The sequence below is a fragment of the Rhineura floridana genome, chromosome 10 (assembly GCF_030035675.1).
Source record: "Rhineura floridana isolate rRhiFlo1 chromosome 10, rRhiFlo1.hap2, whole genome shotgun sequence".
Taxonomy (NCBI): domain Eukaryota; kingdom Metazoa; phylum Chordata; class Lepidosauria; order Squamata; family Rhineuridae; genus Rhineura; species Rhineura floridana.
Genome location: NC_084489.1, coordinates 82471528 through 82487952, shown reverse-complemented (window position 1 = coordinate 82487952; position 16425 = coordinate 82471528). Strand labels below are relative to the sequence as shown.

The 16425-nt window shown below is 42.8% G+C and overlaps 1 protein-coding gene and 1 pseudogene across 2 annotated transcripts in view; both read right to left on the bottom strand.

Moving 5' to 3' along the window:
* PLCD1 (phospholipase C delta 1) overlaps positions 1-16425 on the bottom strand; it is a 70421-nt gene that overhangs the window by 10365 nt on the left and 43631 nt on the right. For both annotated transcript variants that reach the window (XM_061586322.1, XM_061586321.1), the window contains exons 3-9: positions 14831-15059; positions 11917-12046; positions 10354-10585; positions 5112-5313; positions 3665-3809; positions 1326-1475; positions 369-497 (exon numbers count right to left, since the gene is read on the bottom strand). In XM_061586322.1, coding sequence (XP_061442306.1) covers positions 369-497; positions 1326-1475; positions 3665-3809; positions 5112-5313; positions 10354-10585; positions 11917-12046; positions 14831-15059 — 1217 coding nt within the window. The remainder of the gene's footprint in view (positions 1-368; positions 498-1325; positions 1476-3664; positions 3810-5111; positions 5314-10353; positions 10586-11916; positions 12047-14830; positions 15060-16425) is intronic.
* LOC133365740 (5S ribosomal RNA) lies at positions 12894-13012 on the bottom strand (annotated as a pseudogene).

Here is a 16425-nt window from a genome sequence, read left to right as displayed (position 1 = left end):
AAATCCCACCCAATTTCTAAGAAATCCCACCTGCCTCACTTCTAAATAACAAATAGCAAGTGTGCTTAGGTCTGCCACATTAGGCTGCGTTCCTTTGCACACTTACCCAGCCATAAGCCATGAAACACAGTGGGAATTTCCACTGAGAAAAACACATCAGGTGTGCTCTTAACTACTATGAGATGAATCAAAACAAAGGATGGATACATGAAGGGATATATTTATGGACATGGAGGGATTTTGCAAATGTTGCCCAGTGTATGGGGTGGCATTTCTAAAAATTTGTGATAACAGTCCTAAGAACATCCAGAGCCAGGGCATGAACATAATTTAGATTTAAAAACAGAACCACAGCCTATGAAACTCACCTCCCTTTTCTTTTCCACCTCATTCTTCACAGTTTCATCTTCCATTTCAGCCGCTTCATCCTCATCAGAGACTTCTTCTGTTTCTGGGCTCAGCTTCTTCCCTTTCACAAGAATCTTCCCCTTTAATTGCTACAGGGAATTTAAAAAAAAGAGAGAGAGGGTTGTTGCAAAAGGTGTGAATCAAGTGCAACGAGGAAAAGAAGGTGGATAGGATTAGGGTCTCTGGCCCTCATGGAATCAATAACCAGGAAGTAGAGGATTCTGGGTAGCTGAATATGCTTTCTGCTAGAGGATTCTGGGTAGCTGAAAATATGCTTTCTGGTAGAGGATTCTGGGTATAAAAATATATCCTTCCTGCTAGAGGATTCTGGGTAGCTGAAAATATGCTTTGTGGCTGTATCTGGAAAGCGTAAAAACTGCTGCATGTAGGAAACCTGATAGACCAGATGGCTGAGCAAACATATATTTGTGTTCTCTTGTGCTGTCCTTGAAGCACATTCTTATGGCAGTATAACCAGCTTCAAAATGTTTCCATTCTAGGTAGCAAGTCCTCCCTAGCTACTGTCCTTAGCAACTCATAGATAATTAGAATGTTTTGTACTAAAGGAATTTCATGTGTATTATGCATGCTCAAAATGTGAGAGTTTCATCTGCTGAAGTCTTTGAAAAACTGTGAAGGCCTGCGCCATTTTGTAAAGAGTCGGAGTCGGTTGCAATTTTCTCCTTGGCTCCCCAGCACTGCAGCAATAAACTTGGGAAATCTGCTATGAAAGTCTCCAAGTGAATTCCTCCACATCTTCCAACTCCCATCAGGCCTGGCCAGCAAGGACAGTGGTCAAGGATGATGGGAGCTGTAGTCCAGCAACATCTGCAGGGCACCAGGTTGGCTAATCTTGCCTTAGGGTGTCAACCAAGATGGCAGCCACGGAAAGTTAGGTGTCAACCTGCTAAACTCACCTCTGGTGAAGGGAACTCGCACATCTTTGAATCAACAGGTGCCACCAACAGCATGTCTTCCAAGATGGTGTGCATGTGGTGCGCCATCATTTTCTGCTGCTCAAGGCTACAGTGGTTTTCCAGGGATATGATGACAGGATAAGGAGAGGTCTGCAGGGAGGGTGACAACAACAGTCATGCACACATATTGGCTGGTCTCCTCCTGTAGGAGTGTCCCCAGCCCTTGAGCTCTTCACAAAAGATCCTGCTCTGGGTTCCTTCTTTTGGGAAGGTAAGATCAAGGGGGCCCCAGGGCAGGGATTTCTTGGTAATGGCACCACTGTTATGGAAAAGCCTCCCCAAGAAAGCCCACCAGGTCCCTGTATTGCTTAGTTTTAGGTGTACCGTTAAAGCACAACAATAAATTCATCCTGGCTTTTAAATCAAGACTATAAGACAGTGCTAGCTGAATGCATGTTGCTGTTTTTACTATTACCACTCTGATTTTTATTACATTTATTTGTTGCTTACCATATACAATGTCTCAAAGTGACTTAAAATGGTCTAAAACATATGGATATAAAAACTTAAAACATCAAAAGAATAAAACAACATTATTTACTGGAAGGGTTTGTCCTGCAATATTATAAAAGGATGAATCCTATCCCATCCTACTAAAAGATGAACACCCAAACAGGTTAGGGTATCATCATACCCATATGGTCCCAGTTAAGAACCAAATGCCTAGCTAAATAAGAACCTCTTCACCTGGTGCCTAAATGTTGGCAATGATAGCGCCAGGCACATCTCCCTGGACAGAGCATTTCACAGGTGGGGAGCCACTGCTGTGTGTCCCCATTCTTGTGTGGCCACCCTCTGCATCCCTCTTGGAGGGGGCACCCGAAGGACCTCAGATGATGAATGCAGGATCCATGTAGGTGCATAAGGGAAAAGGCAATCTCTAAGGTATTGTGGTCCTGAGCCTCATAAGACTTTATAGGACAAAGCCAGCACTTTGAATTGAGCCTGGAAACCAATCAGCAGCCAATGCCGGTGTTGTACGTTCAGGCCTCAACAACCTGAACGCTAAATTCTGCATTAGCTGCAGTTTCCAAACTGTGCTCAAATGTTCTGCTATGACTGACAATTTTATACTTCCATGCTATTGTTTTATTGTGCCAGTTTCATTGCACATCATCTTGTTGAACGTCTGCAGATAGGAAACGTGGCTTTTATAAGTCTGTGTGTGACTTATGGGCATATGAAAACCAGTTCCCAACTTTGCCACTCTAGCATTGCTAAAGCAGATTTATGAAGAAGGTGCTTGGCTTTGTTCTCAAGGATGCCCTCTTGAATTCAAGAGAAAAAAGGCGGCACTCTGGGACACATGTGAGAGGGCAAAAATGTGTCTTACTCCAAATACTAGGATCACCTGGAACAAGTTTAGCCTTCACCCCCAATAATGGACCTGAATGCACGCCTTTACTTTTTCTCAGGTTCATTTAAAAACACACACACACGTTACTAGACCCTATGGCTGCAATGATATGACGGGAAAGCATGGGCAATGCCTTCAAAAGCCAGAGGAAGGCTGGATAAGGTCTCCCAAATGGTGTGGGATGGGTCTTCCCTGGCACATGTAGCACCTCATCCCTCCCTACAACCATCATGCCAGAATAAACTCTGCAAAGAGTAGATATCGCAGAACAAATCTAACAAAATAGGAGAAAAAATGCAGACTTGCATCTACTGTATAGTTTGGAAAGTTGTATCGTCACTACGCATTTGGACATTTCTTAAGATATCGGATCCAAATTTTGCATGATGGTTCCTGAGATCAAGGAGCAGAATTTCATCTATGTTGGGATACAGTTGGATGCCATTTTGAGTCAAGATGGCAGACTGAACCTTTCAAAACTGCACCGATTTTTTTGGTTTCTAGAATTGCCAAGCAACACTTGGTATGAGGCTGCTAGTAACTTATATAGGTTTTGGAATTCAGTTTGTCTTGGCACAGAATTTATTTTGTTTGGGTACAGAATGTTAATGTTTTTAACACGGAGAATGCACTGCCCTAGCCGGAACACAATCAGAACCCCAATATGTGACTGCTCTGATCATGTGTTCTACATGTGAAAATATTACCTTTTTAAAAAACAAGTTTCTAGCCCTTATGGGTGCAAAACCAAGCTGGGAAACATTTGGCAATGCCTGTAAAATCTCAGGAGCCAGATAGCCAAAAAGTCTATCCAAGCCAAGGAAAAGAGTTAGTTGCTCGCTCCCTCTCCTCCTTATTTTAAATATTTAAATGCCAGCAATATTCCTAGGCTCCAGAGTGGGTGGGAAGGCGGTCTCCTTACTTTGAAAGCATAGTTCTTGATGGCTTTTATAGCATCGCAGAAAAGGATCTTGGAGGTGAGCGTGTAGCCGTGGTAAATGACCGGCTCTGAATTAGGACCATCCCAGCAATCCAGTTCGACGCATCGGCAGCCTTTGGTCAGGGCTCTGCAAAGAAACACGAAAGCCTGTTGGGAGTTTGCCCCAATTCAAAGCAAGATGCCCAGAAATGTTTGAAGGAAGAGATGTTCATACACGAAGCTGCCTTATAACAAGTCAGACCACTGGTCCGTCTAGCCTAGTAGTGTCGACACTAACTGGCAGCAGCTCTCCAGGGTTTCAGGCAGGGAGCTTTTCCCAGCCCTGCCTGGAAGTGCTGGAGATTGAACCTGTGAGCTTCCTTTAGATGTTGCACCAAATGCACAGATGTTGCAGGGCAGAAAACCAGCAGGTGCACAGATGGCAAGTGCTGTGCTGGCTAGGGCTGATGGGAGTTTACTTCAAAACAACTGAAAGGCACCATTTTGAGCAAGGCTGGTCTAGAACCATAGTCAGAGGTTTTTCCAGGTTTGTGGGGACCCTTGGCAAAGTGGGTAGGCCCCCTCTTAAGTCACTGCCCGTCACTGCACGGACTTACCTTTGGAGCTAGCAGAAGCAAGCAACAGCCGTGTCTGGAAGCTGCTGCCATTTTAATTACCCAGAATCCCCCAATGCAGGGTTATTTTTATTATTATCTGTCATTGCTATACCGCTTAATATATATAAAAATCTCTAAGTGGTGTACAAAAGATAAAACAGCAGCAAGTATTATAAAAAATACACAATAAAACCACAATACAAACGTATACATGATACAAATTAACAAGTAAATATCAAAACAATTGACTTGCACTTCTCCACTCAACATAATGTTCAAACCTCCTGGCTCTCACCCAGGGTCCAACACACGCAAATCGCCCCCAAAGTCTCACGAGCTTCCCACGGGATCCCAAAAATGGCGAACAGAAGGATGTGGGGGCAGCTGGAAAATGTGTTGCAAGCTTTTGTATGAAAGTGCAGTCTATAAATATTTTGATTAAACAAACGGCTTGAGCTCAAGTACCTAGAGTGGCAACTTCCCCACGATCACCCCAAGGATCACCCCAAGACAAAATTTAAATGGGAAGTTTAAATGGTGGTGCTTCTCAGACCCAGAAACATGGATGGCCAGACAAACAGCTACAGCCTAAAACATCTGGGGGTTACCAGGTTGGCAAATGCTGGCGGGAGGGAAGAATTTGTGAACAGTTGTAATGTAATAATAATAATAATAATAATAATAATAATAATAATAAAAGTGAACAAATGCTGGGTTTTTTTTCACCCTTTTTTTCTGCCACCAAGAAAAAATAGATCATACAGGTTTATTCTCCCTGGCCCATTGCAACCCTGCTAGCATTCCATCCCAGGAGCGAAGATGATGCACTGTACCTGATGTAGGCCTCTGTACTGCTGGGCCCCGTCAGCTGGTCCTCCATGAGGTAGGTGTTGTGCGAAGACGATATGTAATAGTGACTGAGCGGCTGCGTCATGTCCTGGTACACACAGCTGTGGCTCTGATTAAAGATGTTCCCACTGGCAGACAGCAAATACATCTGGAAGCCATCTTTGGTCATGGCCTTTTGCCTTTTGACTGCAAAGAAAAAGAAGAAAAGAGCAGCGATTGCTGTTGTAAGCCCCGCGTGGAGAAAAAAACATAGCACCAAGGCAAGGAGAGGGCACCTTCTGCTATGCATGTGGTGTGCGATGGTCCACTTTGGCTGAAGAGGAGAACGCGCTGAGTGGGTCATGTATAACAGGGGTGGGGAATCTTTTTCATCTTAATGGACCTGTGAGGAAGGTGAGAGGGACCCCACCTCACTGATTCCCCACCCCCTGCAGAAGCACCTGGACGCTGAGCCGCTGCAAACACCACCTCATTATGCGGGGAGAGAGAACCACCTGTGACCTGCTACTGACAGCGCAAGTGGCAAACCCAATCACACTGAGCTTGAGAGGCCACGAGGCAGATAAACACAGTGCTGGACGCCAGGGAGTGGCACACCCAGAGGGACTAGCCGCTTGGATCAGGAAGTGTGGAGAGCCAAGAAGGCTATAGAGAGCTGGAGAAATGTTTATTGAAAACACCCAAACACCATCCCCAGCCATTACACGATGATAAGGGCTGGCTGACCTGCCAGACATCTGATTGATTCATATTTTTTTTCAGTTAAGGTACAATTACATTTTATTGTTCTGATTCGTACTCAGGGCCATATCTTTACTGGAGCTTTCTTTCTGTATTAGGAAGTGCTGTCCTTATTTGTTAATGTTTTATTATTGTTGTGAGCCACTTTGAGCTCAACGTGGTTGCTGGAAAAGTGGCATCAAGTCCTCAAATCAAGTCAATCCAAATCCCTTCCTTCTGGGAGCCACATGGCAATGGTGGGCGGGACCAGAGGAAGAAGTGGGTGGAGCAGCAAATGGTAGATTATAACTTTATGCTATAGGCTAGTTTTACATACACTCACACACTCCTCTCTGTCCTCCATTCAGACAGGGAAGTGGCATTATTAGACTTTAAGGGCACATTAAAATTATGAGGAGAGACGGAAAGAACTGGGCATGTTTAGCCTTGAGAAGAGAAGACTGAGGGGGGATATGACAGCACTCTTCAAGTACATGAAAGGCTGTCACACAGAGGAGGGCCGGGATGTCTTCTCGATCATCCCAGAGTGCAGGACACGGAATAATGGGCTCAAGTTGCAGGAAGCCAGATTTCGACTGGATATCAGGAAAAACTTCCTAACTGTTAGAGCCATACGACAATGGAACCAATGACCTAGAGAGGTAGTGGGCTCTCCAACACTGGAGGCATTCAAGACGCAGCTGGACACCCATCTGTTGGGAATGCTTTGATTTGGATTCCTGCATTGTGCAGGGGGTTGGACTTGATGGCCTTATAGACCCCTTCCAACTCTACTATTCTATGAAATTCTATGAAATTCCAGACAGAGGAAAACAGCACTGAACGAGGGTGCAAAGCAAGGCCGGTGAGGAAAGTGGCCTAAGGAAACAGGGTGTGGATGGCAGATGGGGGTGTGCTTTGGGAAGAGTCTTGAGGGCAAGGCAGGGACATCTGGATGGCTGCATTCAGCCCCCTAGGTCTGAGGTTCTTATAACAAGGTGAGCCATGTGGAAAGAATAGAGTACCTTGCTTTTGTTGAACTTGACAGGTGCCACGCCCCTTTCAGGATGTGTGAAACGGGAGACCTTAACTCTTTCCCCACCCATAAGATCACACCCCTCCCCCACCCAAAGGATCCCACTTTTTATTTCACCTCCTCTTTCTGATGAGGATCCCCTTTGTTATTTCACACACCTCTTATGATTAGGGTCCATTTTTTTATTTCACCCACTCTTTTGATGGGGATCCCCTGTTTTGATTAAGACATTATTTGATTTAGTGTCTGGCTTCCCATGAACAAATGACTCCCTTGTGGCCATGGTCTGCTTCTAAAAAAGAGATTCCTTCACTCCAGGTCAAGGGGTTGACTTTCAATCCCTTGCAAGTAGTAAAGGGAGCTGGTCTGACACATGCAAAATCCTGACCCAGAACCTTGGTCCACCTTTTGACCTGACGCCGATAACATTTCAAGGCTAGCAAAACCATGCAGGATAGCCAAAGCATTGCTGCATGTCCAGCTCTTACCCGCAGTACAGCATCTGCCCGTTCAGCCCACAAGGCATTATTTCTGTGAGATGCATTTGCTACAATTTTCTGTGCGGCTATGCATTTTAGGGTTAGGAAAATGAGATCTGTGCGGCTGTGCCGTTTAGGGTTAGGAAAATGCCAACTGCAACGCAGTAATGAAATGATCTATGTCAGGACTTCATCAGCCCAGAAGATGTGGCAAAATGTGATTGTTGGGTTTCTAACCCATAAGACATGGTGACGGCCACCAGCTCAGGTGACAAATTAATTATGGAAAGGTCTACTGAAGGCTGTTGGTGCCCAGCTAACTGGAATCGCCCATGCTCAGAAGCAGGCAGTGTTTCACTCTTTGCTGAGTACAGGAGACAATTAGAGGGGAAGGCTATCACTGACCTGTTACCATGTGGCTGATCACTTTTGGAGACTAGGTGGACCTTTTGCAAGGCTCTTTGCAAAGGCAGATCTTCAGTTTATGCTTGTAGGCATGCAGCTACTGATGCAACCCTGGCTTACTCCAGGCAAACAGGTTTGGCTATGTGACACCCCCCCCTATGAATTCCCATGAGAGATGTGGGCAGACAGGTGCCACCACACAGCTCCTGCAGGTCTGATGAGCACTGGGGAGCACTTACGTTCTACAAGCCCAGTCTTGGAAACAAGAATATCCTTTCTGGGGATATTTTCAGACTTCTTCATAATTGTGATGTCTATATATATATAGATATAGATCAGAGCTTGGAAAAGTTACTTTTTTGAACTACAACTCCCATCAGCCCCAGCCAGCATGGCCACTGGAGTGGGCTGATGGGGGTTGTAGTTCAAAAAAGTAACTTTTCCAAGCTCTGATATAGATATAGATATAGATTAGATAGATAGATAGATAGATAGATAGATAGATAGATAGATAGATAGATAGATAGATAGATAGATAGATAGATAGATAGATAGATAGATAGATAGATAGATAGATAGATAGATAGATAGATAGATAGATAGATAGATAGATATAGACATCACAATTATATGTATATATATATATACATAATAAATGTGATGTCTGTACAGTGTGCATCTGTGTTGGAACTGCTTTGTAATATGTTTGTAAACCTTTTTTTAGCAATATGTTTTTAACTTTTTTTAAAAAGATGTCTTGAACGTTTTTTAAAAAAATGTTTTCACAGATGTTTTGTCTTAATGTATTTTAAACTCTGTTTTTATGATGTTTTAAACTGTTTTTAGTGCTTTTGTTTGCCGCCCTGGGCTCCTGCTGGAGGAAGGGTGGGATATAAATCAAATAATAAATAAATAAATAAAATATAGCAGACATCAGGGTTGCGGGCACATTCAGATTTTTGAGTAAGTGCTATGGGCATCATTCTCTTCTCCCTCTCCCACAGCAGCCCCCCCAAGTCAGAAAAAGAGAAAGCGCATGCGCACGCATACAGACTCTCCTTTATAAATGGATCTGGGTAAAATCAGGTCCAGCGGAATTAATCTGAGCCCTGCAAAGCACATAGAGCTGAAAGAGGAAGTGGGGAAAGAGTGTCACTCTTCCAACTTCCTCCTTCAACTCTGTGTACTTTTCAAGGGAGAAAAGACCACCACTTTTGCGACCTTGTTACTAAGGGGGCTGTGAATCATGGGCAGCAGGCTCAGAAGCTTTATGAGCAGTAGGGGAACAGCTCAAGGGTACCATTGTGTCCACAGGCACATTTGTTGACAATCCTGGCTATACTGTATTTCTGGCTATTTTTTCCTTCTCAAGGTGACATTTAACAGGTCAGAATAATGTCTTTGCTCCATTCCCTGCCAATGGCTGCAGGTACTATTTGACACAAGAGCATATGAATGCATTTATTTGTTTTGTTTAGGACTGAACCAAAATGTCTAAAAAAAAAATACTCTGAGAAATTCTCCAAGAATTTCCTTTTCTGGCTCTCCCGCAAAAGTGTTGGAGAATTCCAGGGTCCCTTATACTAGAGAATGTTTGGTAGAATGTCCCTCCCACCTTCTCTACCTGTATATGGGGTGCAGAATTTTGAAAGCAGCTGTGAATATATTTTATATATTGTAATATTGTTGAAGTAAACTTTCCAGTCCTCTCCTTAGTCAATGTTTCCTTTATCCACCAATAAAAACTAACAGTAGAGTTTCACTCAATGTTAAGCAAGTCAAAAATTCTGAAAAGTAAACTTTCCAGGACTTTTTCTGAGAATTTTCTCCCCCTCTGCACAAAAAAAACCAAAACTATTGTGTAGTTCCATCTTCCCACCTCAGAATTTTCAGTGAAATGCTCCCCATCAGTTTCGCCAACCAGCTCAGCTCTCTAAAAAAAAAAAATCCTAGCCAACCAAACAATCATAAAAAATTGAAAAGGCTGCCAAAATATACACACTCCCTGCTTTTTCAGTGCAGTAATGGTGGTCACATAAGAGATTAGTGACAAGATCAACACCCCCTTTTCAATGTTCCTTGAAACTCAGCAGAACTGCATCCTGGGTAGCTCAGAAAGATAGTCTGGGCATCTCATGGTACATCTTACCACTCATGGATGCAACTGCTCCAGCCCCAGCCCCAGCAACGGAATGCAATCAATAAACAAAACTCTACTCCAGACACTGTTGTTTCCTACAGACAGAGCTTTTTTGTGGTGGCCCCTGAATGATGCCATTCATCTCCCATGAAGGCTAAATGACTGTTTGCCTTGCCTCTTTTTGGAAACAGTGGAAAGCCTGACTATTCCACTGAGCTTTTGGAAGCTGAATGACTGGTTTGTTTGTTTTTACTGCTACAGTTCTGTTTTTTGTTGTTGTTGCCAGTGTTTAGAAGTTGGCTTTTTAGTTTTAATTCTGATCTTCAGAAATGACATCATATTGTTTTTCTCTTAACTTTCTAAATGCAAGCCACTTTGATAGCGTTCTTGCTGAAAAGTGGGAAAATATACATAAATATTGTAAATCCAAAGGGTTACAAACCTACCAGTCTCGTTGGGTTCATATCTCTCAATCAGAGAGAGGGCCAATTCAGGCCCACCCCCCTCCTCATGTTGTTCATTTTGGAGGAACCTCGCCAGATTGTCCAGCGACATGGTCGCTTCCCCATTGCAGTGTTTAGAGAAGATCTGGTCAATCTCTCTCCGCTCAGTTAGTATCTTATAGAAGTCCTCGATCTCGTCGTCTTCTAAGGTGTCTGTTCGGGATTTGTCGCATTGCTGTGAATGCAGAGAGAAGAGGTAAAAACCCTCTTTCTTTACTGGTCACAACCTGAGCCAGGGCTAGACAATGCAAATCAGATTGATCACTACAAAAGGTCAACTTTAATGATGCGTCCTTGATTGGCGGCTCTTGACAAGGCTGTGCAATGCTAGTTTCTGTCTGTTTTAGAGCTGAACTTGGCTAAGGAACTGAGGGAGGAAGGATGGATTCTGGGGGTCCCCATGGAAATGGAAAATGTGACTTGGGGGGCTTCAGAGCTAGGATGGGACAAACCTGTCCATTTCAATTTCTCTCTGTTTCTCACATCAGGTCCCAAGCTATGGTCTGAAGGCACATGGGGCCAGTTCTTTGCTGAAGCTAAGCAGGATCAGATCTGGTCAGTGCCTGGATGGGAGACCGCCTGGGAATCATATGTAAGCTGCCTTGGGTTTCTATCATGAAAAGAAAGGCGGGGTATAAATGTAATAAATAAATCAGTTTGCAATTTTTAAAGAAAGTCCTCATGAAAATTCACCAGCGTTTTAGTGGGAGTTTCTCCTAATGTACACATATTTTTTGTAGGCAATTCTGCCTAATATACACATTTTGCAAAACAAGCTTTCCCTAATATAATGCATTTTTGTACGTTCTTCACTAATGTGTGGATTTTCTCATGCTCACTTTACTCTAGCATATGCATTCACTACACATTACTAGGCTGGAGAACCGCTTTCAAAATTCGGAGAAGTGCACATTTCAAAGGTCAGCTGTGTTTTGCTTCACATATTGTATTGGAAAGGGCAAATTAGGTAGAATTGTCTTTAAATGCAAGTTGAATCAATTTCTGCTCCATCCCTAGCAGGTAGCTAGGAGACGAGTCACTCTTTGAAACAAGTTGCCCAGCCTTTAAATGTGAACTGATTATCCTCTATCCCTATTCTGAGCCCTTTAATCCACTCTAATTGCACAAACCTAAATTTCCAGCATGTGATTTATTCCCTTCCACATAATGCTGATCGTCTGGAGGCAACCTAACAAACCCCACATACACTGATGGAACAGCTTAAACAATGCATTGTTCTATTATGAGCCTCCTTTTTTAGTTCATTGTCTGGGCTCAGGTCTCTGCTTGTCCAGCGAAGCGGTCTGCTGAGTGCAGATCCTGCCTTTCCAGAGACTTTTTAATAGCACAACACTATGCATCTTTTACTCAGGGGGAAGTTCCACTGCTCCCAATGAGGCTCACTCTCAGATAACATCCATAGGATGACAGCTTGATCATTTATGGAAATGCAGTTGCCTTTTAAATGCAAGATGCTTGCAAGAGCACAAATTAAATTATCCTTACCTCAAAGATCTGCCTCGCATAGCTGTCATCAACTTGGATGTTGACTTCTTTCAGGAAGTTCTTGAGCTCTTTAAAAGTCATCTTGTTGTCTTTGTTCTTATCTGCCTTCCGCAAGCAGGCATGGATCCAGCTGTTCAGTTTGCTGTTAAGGAGCCTACATCAGGAAGCGGCCTCCTCTTCCAATGTTATATCCTAAGCTTCTTGAAGGTGCATGTGTTTGAAAACAGGTGCTCAGTTTCAAAACAGGCTTGTTCATCTCAGTCACTACCTGCGCTGTTCATCTGGACTCCACTTTTTGTCACTTTGGGTGTACATCAAGTGACATCAAGGCAACAGCGACGCTGTATACCTAGAGCCTGCTCCAGCTAGATTGTCCAGTCCCTGCCACCACCACCCCACTGGGCCATCTATCATCAAGAGACTAGAAAGTAGGTAAAGGTGCCCTCAGAACTCCAACTGGACTGTTGTCTCCCTTCTCCACCCCTACAGGGCCGCCTGCCACCAACTGCCTTGTGGGTAGGAGTAGGAGACTGAGGGAAGATGGAGGCAAAGATGGCCTCAGAGCCTGGTCCAACTGGACTGTCCCCTCCCCAACCCCAGAGGGCCAACTTGACACCAGCTGATCCTGATGAACGGTTGTTTTTATATCATCTCAGGGCAATGATTTTTATAATAGTATTTCTATTTTACTTTTAAGCTGCCTCAGATAGATATATACCCTTTGTTGTTGTTACATGCCGTCAAGTCGATTACAACTTATGGCGACCCTATGAATCTTTGATAGATAGATAGATAGATAGATAGATAGATAGATAGATAGATAGATAGATAGATAGATAGATAGATAGATAGATAGATAGATAGATAGATAGATATGAATATATTCATAAGAATATGAATATATTTATATTCATATATATTAATAGGGTTTTCATGGTAAGAGGTATTCAGAGGTGGTTTACCATTGCCTTCCTCTAAGCCTATGGCACCCAGTATTCCCAGGCGGTCTCCCATCCAAGTACTAACAAGACTTGACCCTGCTTCGCTTCTGAGATCAGATGAGATCGGGCATGTTCAGGGTAATACGGCCGTAGACATGTATTCTTTAAGGTGGGATATATATAATTTAAACAAACTTTAGCCTGATTTATATAAGCATTTCTGAGCGGTAAAATTAACCAGAGTTGATGTATTATGTGATTTCAGCCTGAGCTAATGCACTAGCTGAGGTCAAGTTGCTCACCACATTCTGGTTCAGCCCATATCTTGAAGGCTTGTACTGATGTTGAATTTGGCATATTCACAAAACAAAATTCAATGTGTTAACTCATTAGGGGAGGGCAGCCAAGTCACCTTAAGGCTACTTTTACACACACAGACAGACATGCATACACAGCAGTGTTGTGAATCAATCCTTACACCAGATTTCAAATGGGTTACCCATCTTTCCCCAAGTATAACAAAATATTAACATATCAAGCTAATAATACACGTAATTATAGCTTTAGGAAAAAACTCTGACTTATGCCAAAGCAAGTCAGAATGAGTGACCCCAGCCAAGCCTCAACTTAAAAATGCACAGCTCTCAAAACGTTTGAACTGGATCAAACCCCAAAACCACACATCTGGCCAAAGAATATCTAAATTTAGAAGGCCAAGTTTTAACTAAAAGCAGTGGCAAACTTCAGGCTGGCTTTGAAACTCCAGGGTTTTCGAAGAAAACGGCCCAGATTGGAAGGCAATAGCAAGGCATGCTCATAATTTCGCTCTCTCAAAAGGGCTTTGCCTTTCTTGCCATTTAACTGCACCAAATATGGCCATGTTTTTACTTTGTTAAGAAAGGGGCCTTCTCCAGACTATGAAGTCATGTTTGGAGCACCAATTTAGCCAGCAAGGAATAGCTGGTGTTTCTGGATCTCAACCTGGAGATGGCATCTGTCTCTTCTTTTGGAGGAAAAGTGGGATGAACCTTAAATAAAATAAAAACAGCCCTGTCTGATGTTTATCACATTTTCTGAACAAGCCCAAATTTTAAAACATACTGGGATAAAATGTTAGAAGAAATTTTAAGAAATCATGGGGCTATAGTCAACTAAGCCCTACCCAGAGCAGACCCACTGAAATTAATGTGTATAAGTGAGTCATGGCTATTAACTTCAGTGGGTCTACTGTGAGTAGGACTAGCATGGAATACGACACATAGACTGTACACTACCAAGGAATCATTTAAAAATATTACTTGGATATATTAAAGAGGTAATTGCCCACAAAGATCAAGAAATGATCATAAATTCATTAACAGCATTCTGCATGGGAAAAATCAGAACCACCTGGCTAATTAAAATGTGTAGCACTGTCCAGATGATAAGATAAACTCATGGAATTAAAGTTAGGGAAGGTAGGCAACGGAATAAGAGATTTATTGAAGAATGGAGTCTATATCTAATTGGAATGAACAAATTCATGATGCAGTGAACTCTCACATGTTGTTCGGAGAGATATAAAAAAATTGAGAGATATTTTAATGTGGGAACAACAGTGATATAATTGATGAATCTGGGTTTTGTTGACTTTAGTAATAATCTGCATGTGCTAAAAGAAATCTTTAAAATGTATTTACACACACATACATACATACACACACACACACACAGAGAGAGAGATTGTGTATATGTGTATTTATATATTTGCTGAACTTGATTTTGTATAACATTCTACATTATTATTACAAATAAACATGCTTATTTAAAAAAACAGTCCTAACCCAGTGTTTTAGATGCATTCAGTTGTTTTTAGATGTTTTAGGTGTTTTAAAAAGTTGTATGTTACTTTGTTCTTAACTGTATCACCAAGCTACCATCCTTCCCTAAATAAATAAATAAATAAATATTTCTAGAATGAAACAAAAGGATACTGTTGTAACTTCTGCCTCTGGCTCATAGAATTGCTGTTTGCAATGATCTTCCCCAGGCCTCCAACCCAGTGATTGGCATCGACTTCAGAGCTAGTGATGAAGTCCAGATTCTTCCTCTGGTCTTTGAATATGATAGAAAAGCAGCGACATTCAGGTACATCCTTGGCGTATTTTTCCATTCCTTCTGTCTTATGACCTGCCCTCACATCCTGGATATCCTCGATGGAAACTGCAGGAAGAAACCGGAGTCTCGTTATCAAGAGCAGGCTAGGCGCCCAGCCTTGTCTGGCCTTTGCAGAGAAACTAAATAACATTTCCAGCTGTTCTCTTTTCCCACAGCGTCTTCCCCAAGTACCTGTAAAACAACCATTTCTACCAGGTCATTTTTAAAACAAAATTAAAAAGAGAAGACTCAAGGGAGTAAAAAGAAGAAGAACATCTCTTTCCCTCAATCCAGGCTCCGAAGATGTTTTCTACATAAAAGAGAACTCAAAAATAGTAACAATGAAAATGTCATAGACTAAAGAAAATCGGAGAGAAACGAAATATGTTGGCTACGGCAGGAACTTTACGCATACCTACTAGGGCAGCCTTTGCTAACCTGGTGCCTTCCAGCGGATTTGGACTACAACTCCCATCACAGATGTAGTTTACCACTCACAGAGCTTCAATACCCAGCACCTTTAATAAACTGCAGTTTCCGGGATGCTTTAGATGTGCGCTTATTTCTATTAAATGCATAGTGTGGATGTGACCTAGTATTCAGAGACATGCTATATCTGATTCTAGCAGCCACTGATATGCTTATCTTCCACAAATGCGCCTAGTCCCTTTTCAAAACCATCGGATTTGGTGCCATCACCACCTCTTGTAGGAAATCCCACAGTGCAATGATGTTTTGAAGAGTTACTTCACTAAGTCCAAAGTAACAATACAAAGTCACAGCGGAAAGAAGATAAGACTACAGAGTGTTATCTAATTAAACCACAGGCCTTCCATGACTCCTAAGATATATGGGCAGCGAGACGAGATAGGAACCACAAAGGATCCCTTCTCCACAGACAACTTGTAAAGCCTATCAGAACCTTCATGGGAGTTTGTTCTGAGAATCGTGAGGCGCTTATCAGCTGTCCTCCTTTGTGAAGGGACAGAATTGATGGTGAGTCAAACTGCTGATTTTGGACTTCTTCTGAACTCCCTGGATTGAAAAAGGCTTGCCTTCATTCTAATATCCCAGGCAGCCTTTCCCAACCTGGTGCCCTCCAGCTGTTTTGGACTACAACTCCCATCAGCCCCAGCCAGCAAGGTAGGGCTGGGAATGTCCGCCATCTGACAGCCGCTGCCAATCAATGTATAGACAATAGGGAGCGAGGTGGACTCGTGGTCTGACTCAATATAAGGCACCTCCCTACGTGTCTTAATTTACAAAGGGCAGTCCTCTATTTGAAGGCACCTTCTATTTGCAGGGCTGACTGGTCCATATCCAGTGTAAAGATGAGGGGAGAGGGGAAACAACTTGAAGATGCCCATGAACAGTTAGCACCCAAACAGCAGACTGAGCAGGCACCCAGCTCACCTGTCTGTCCCACTACGGT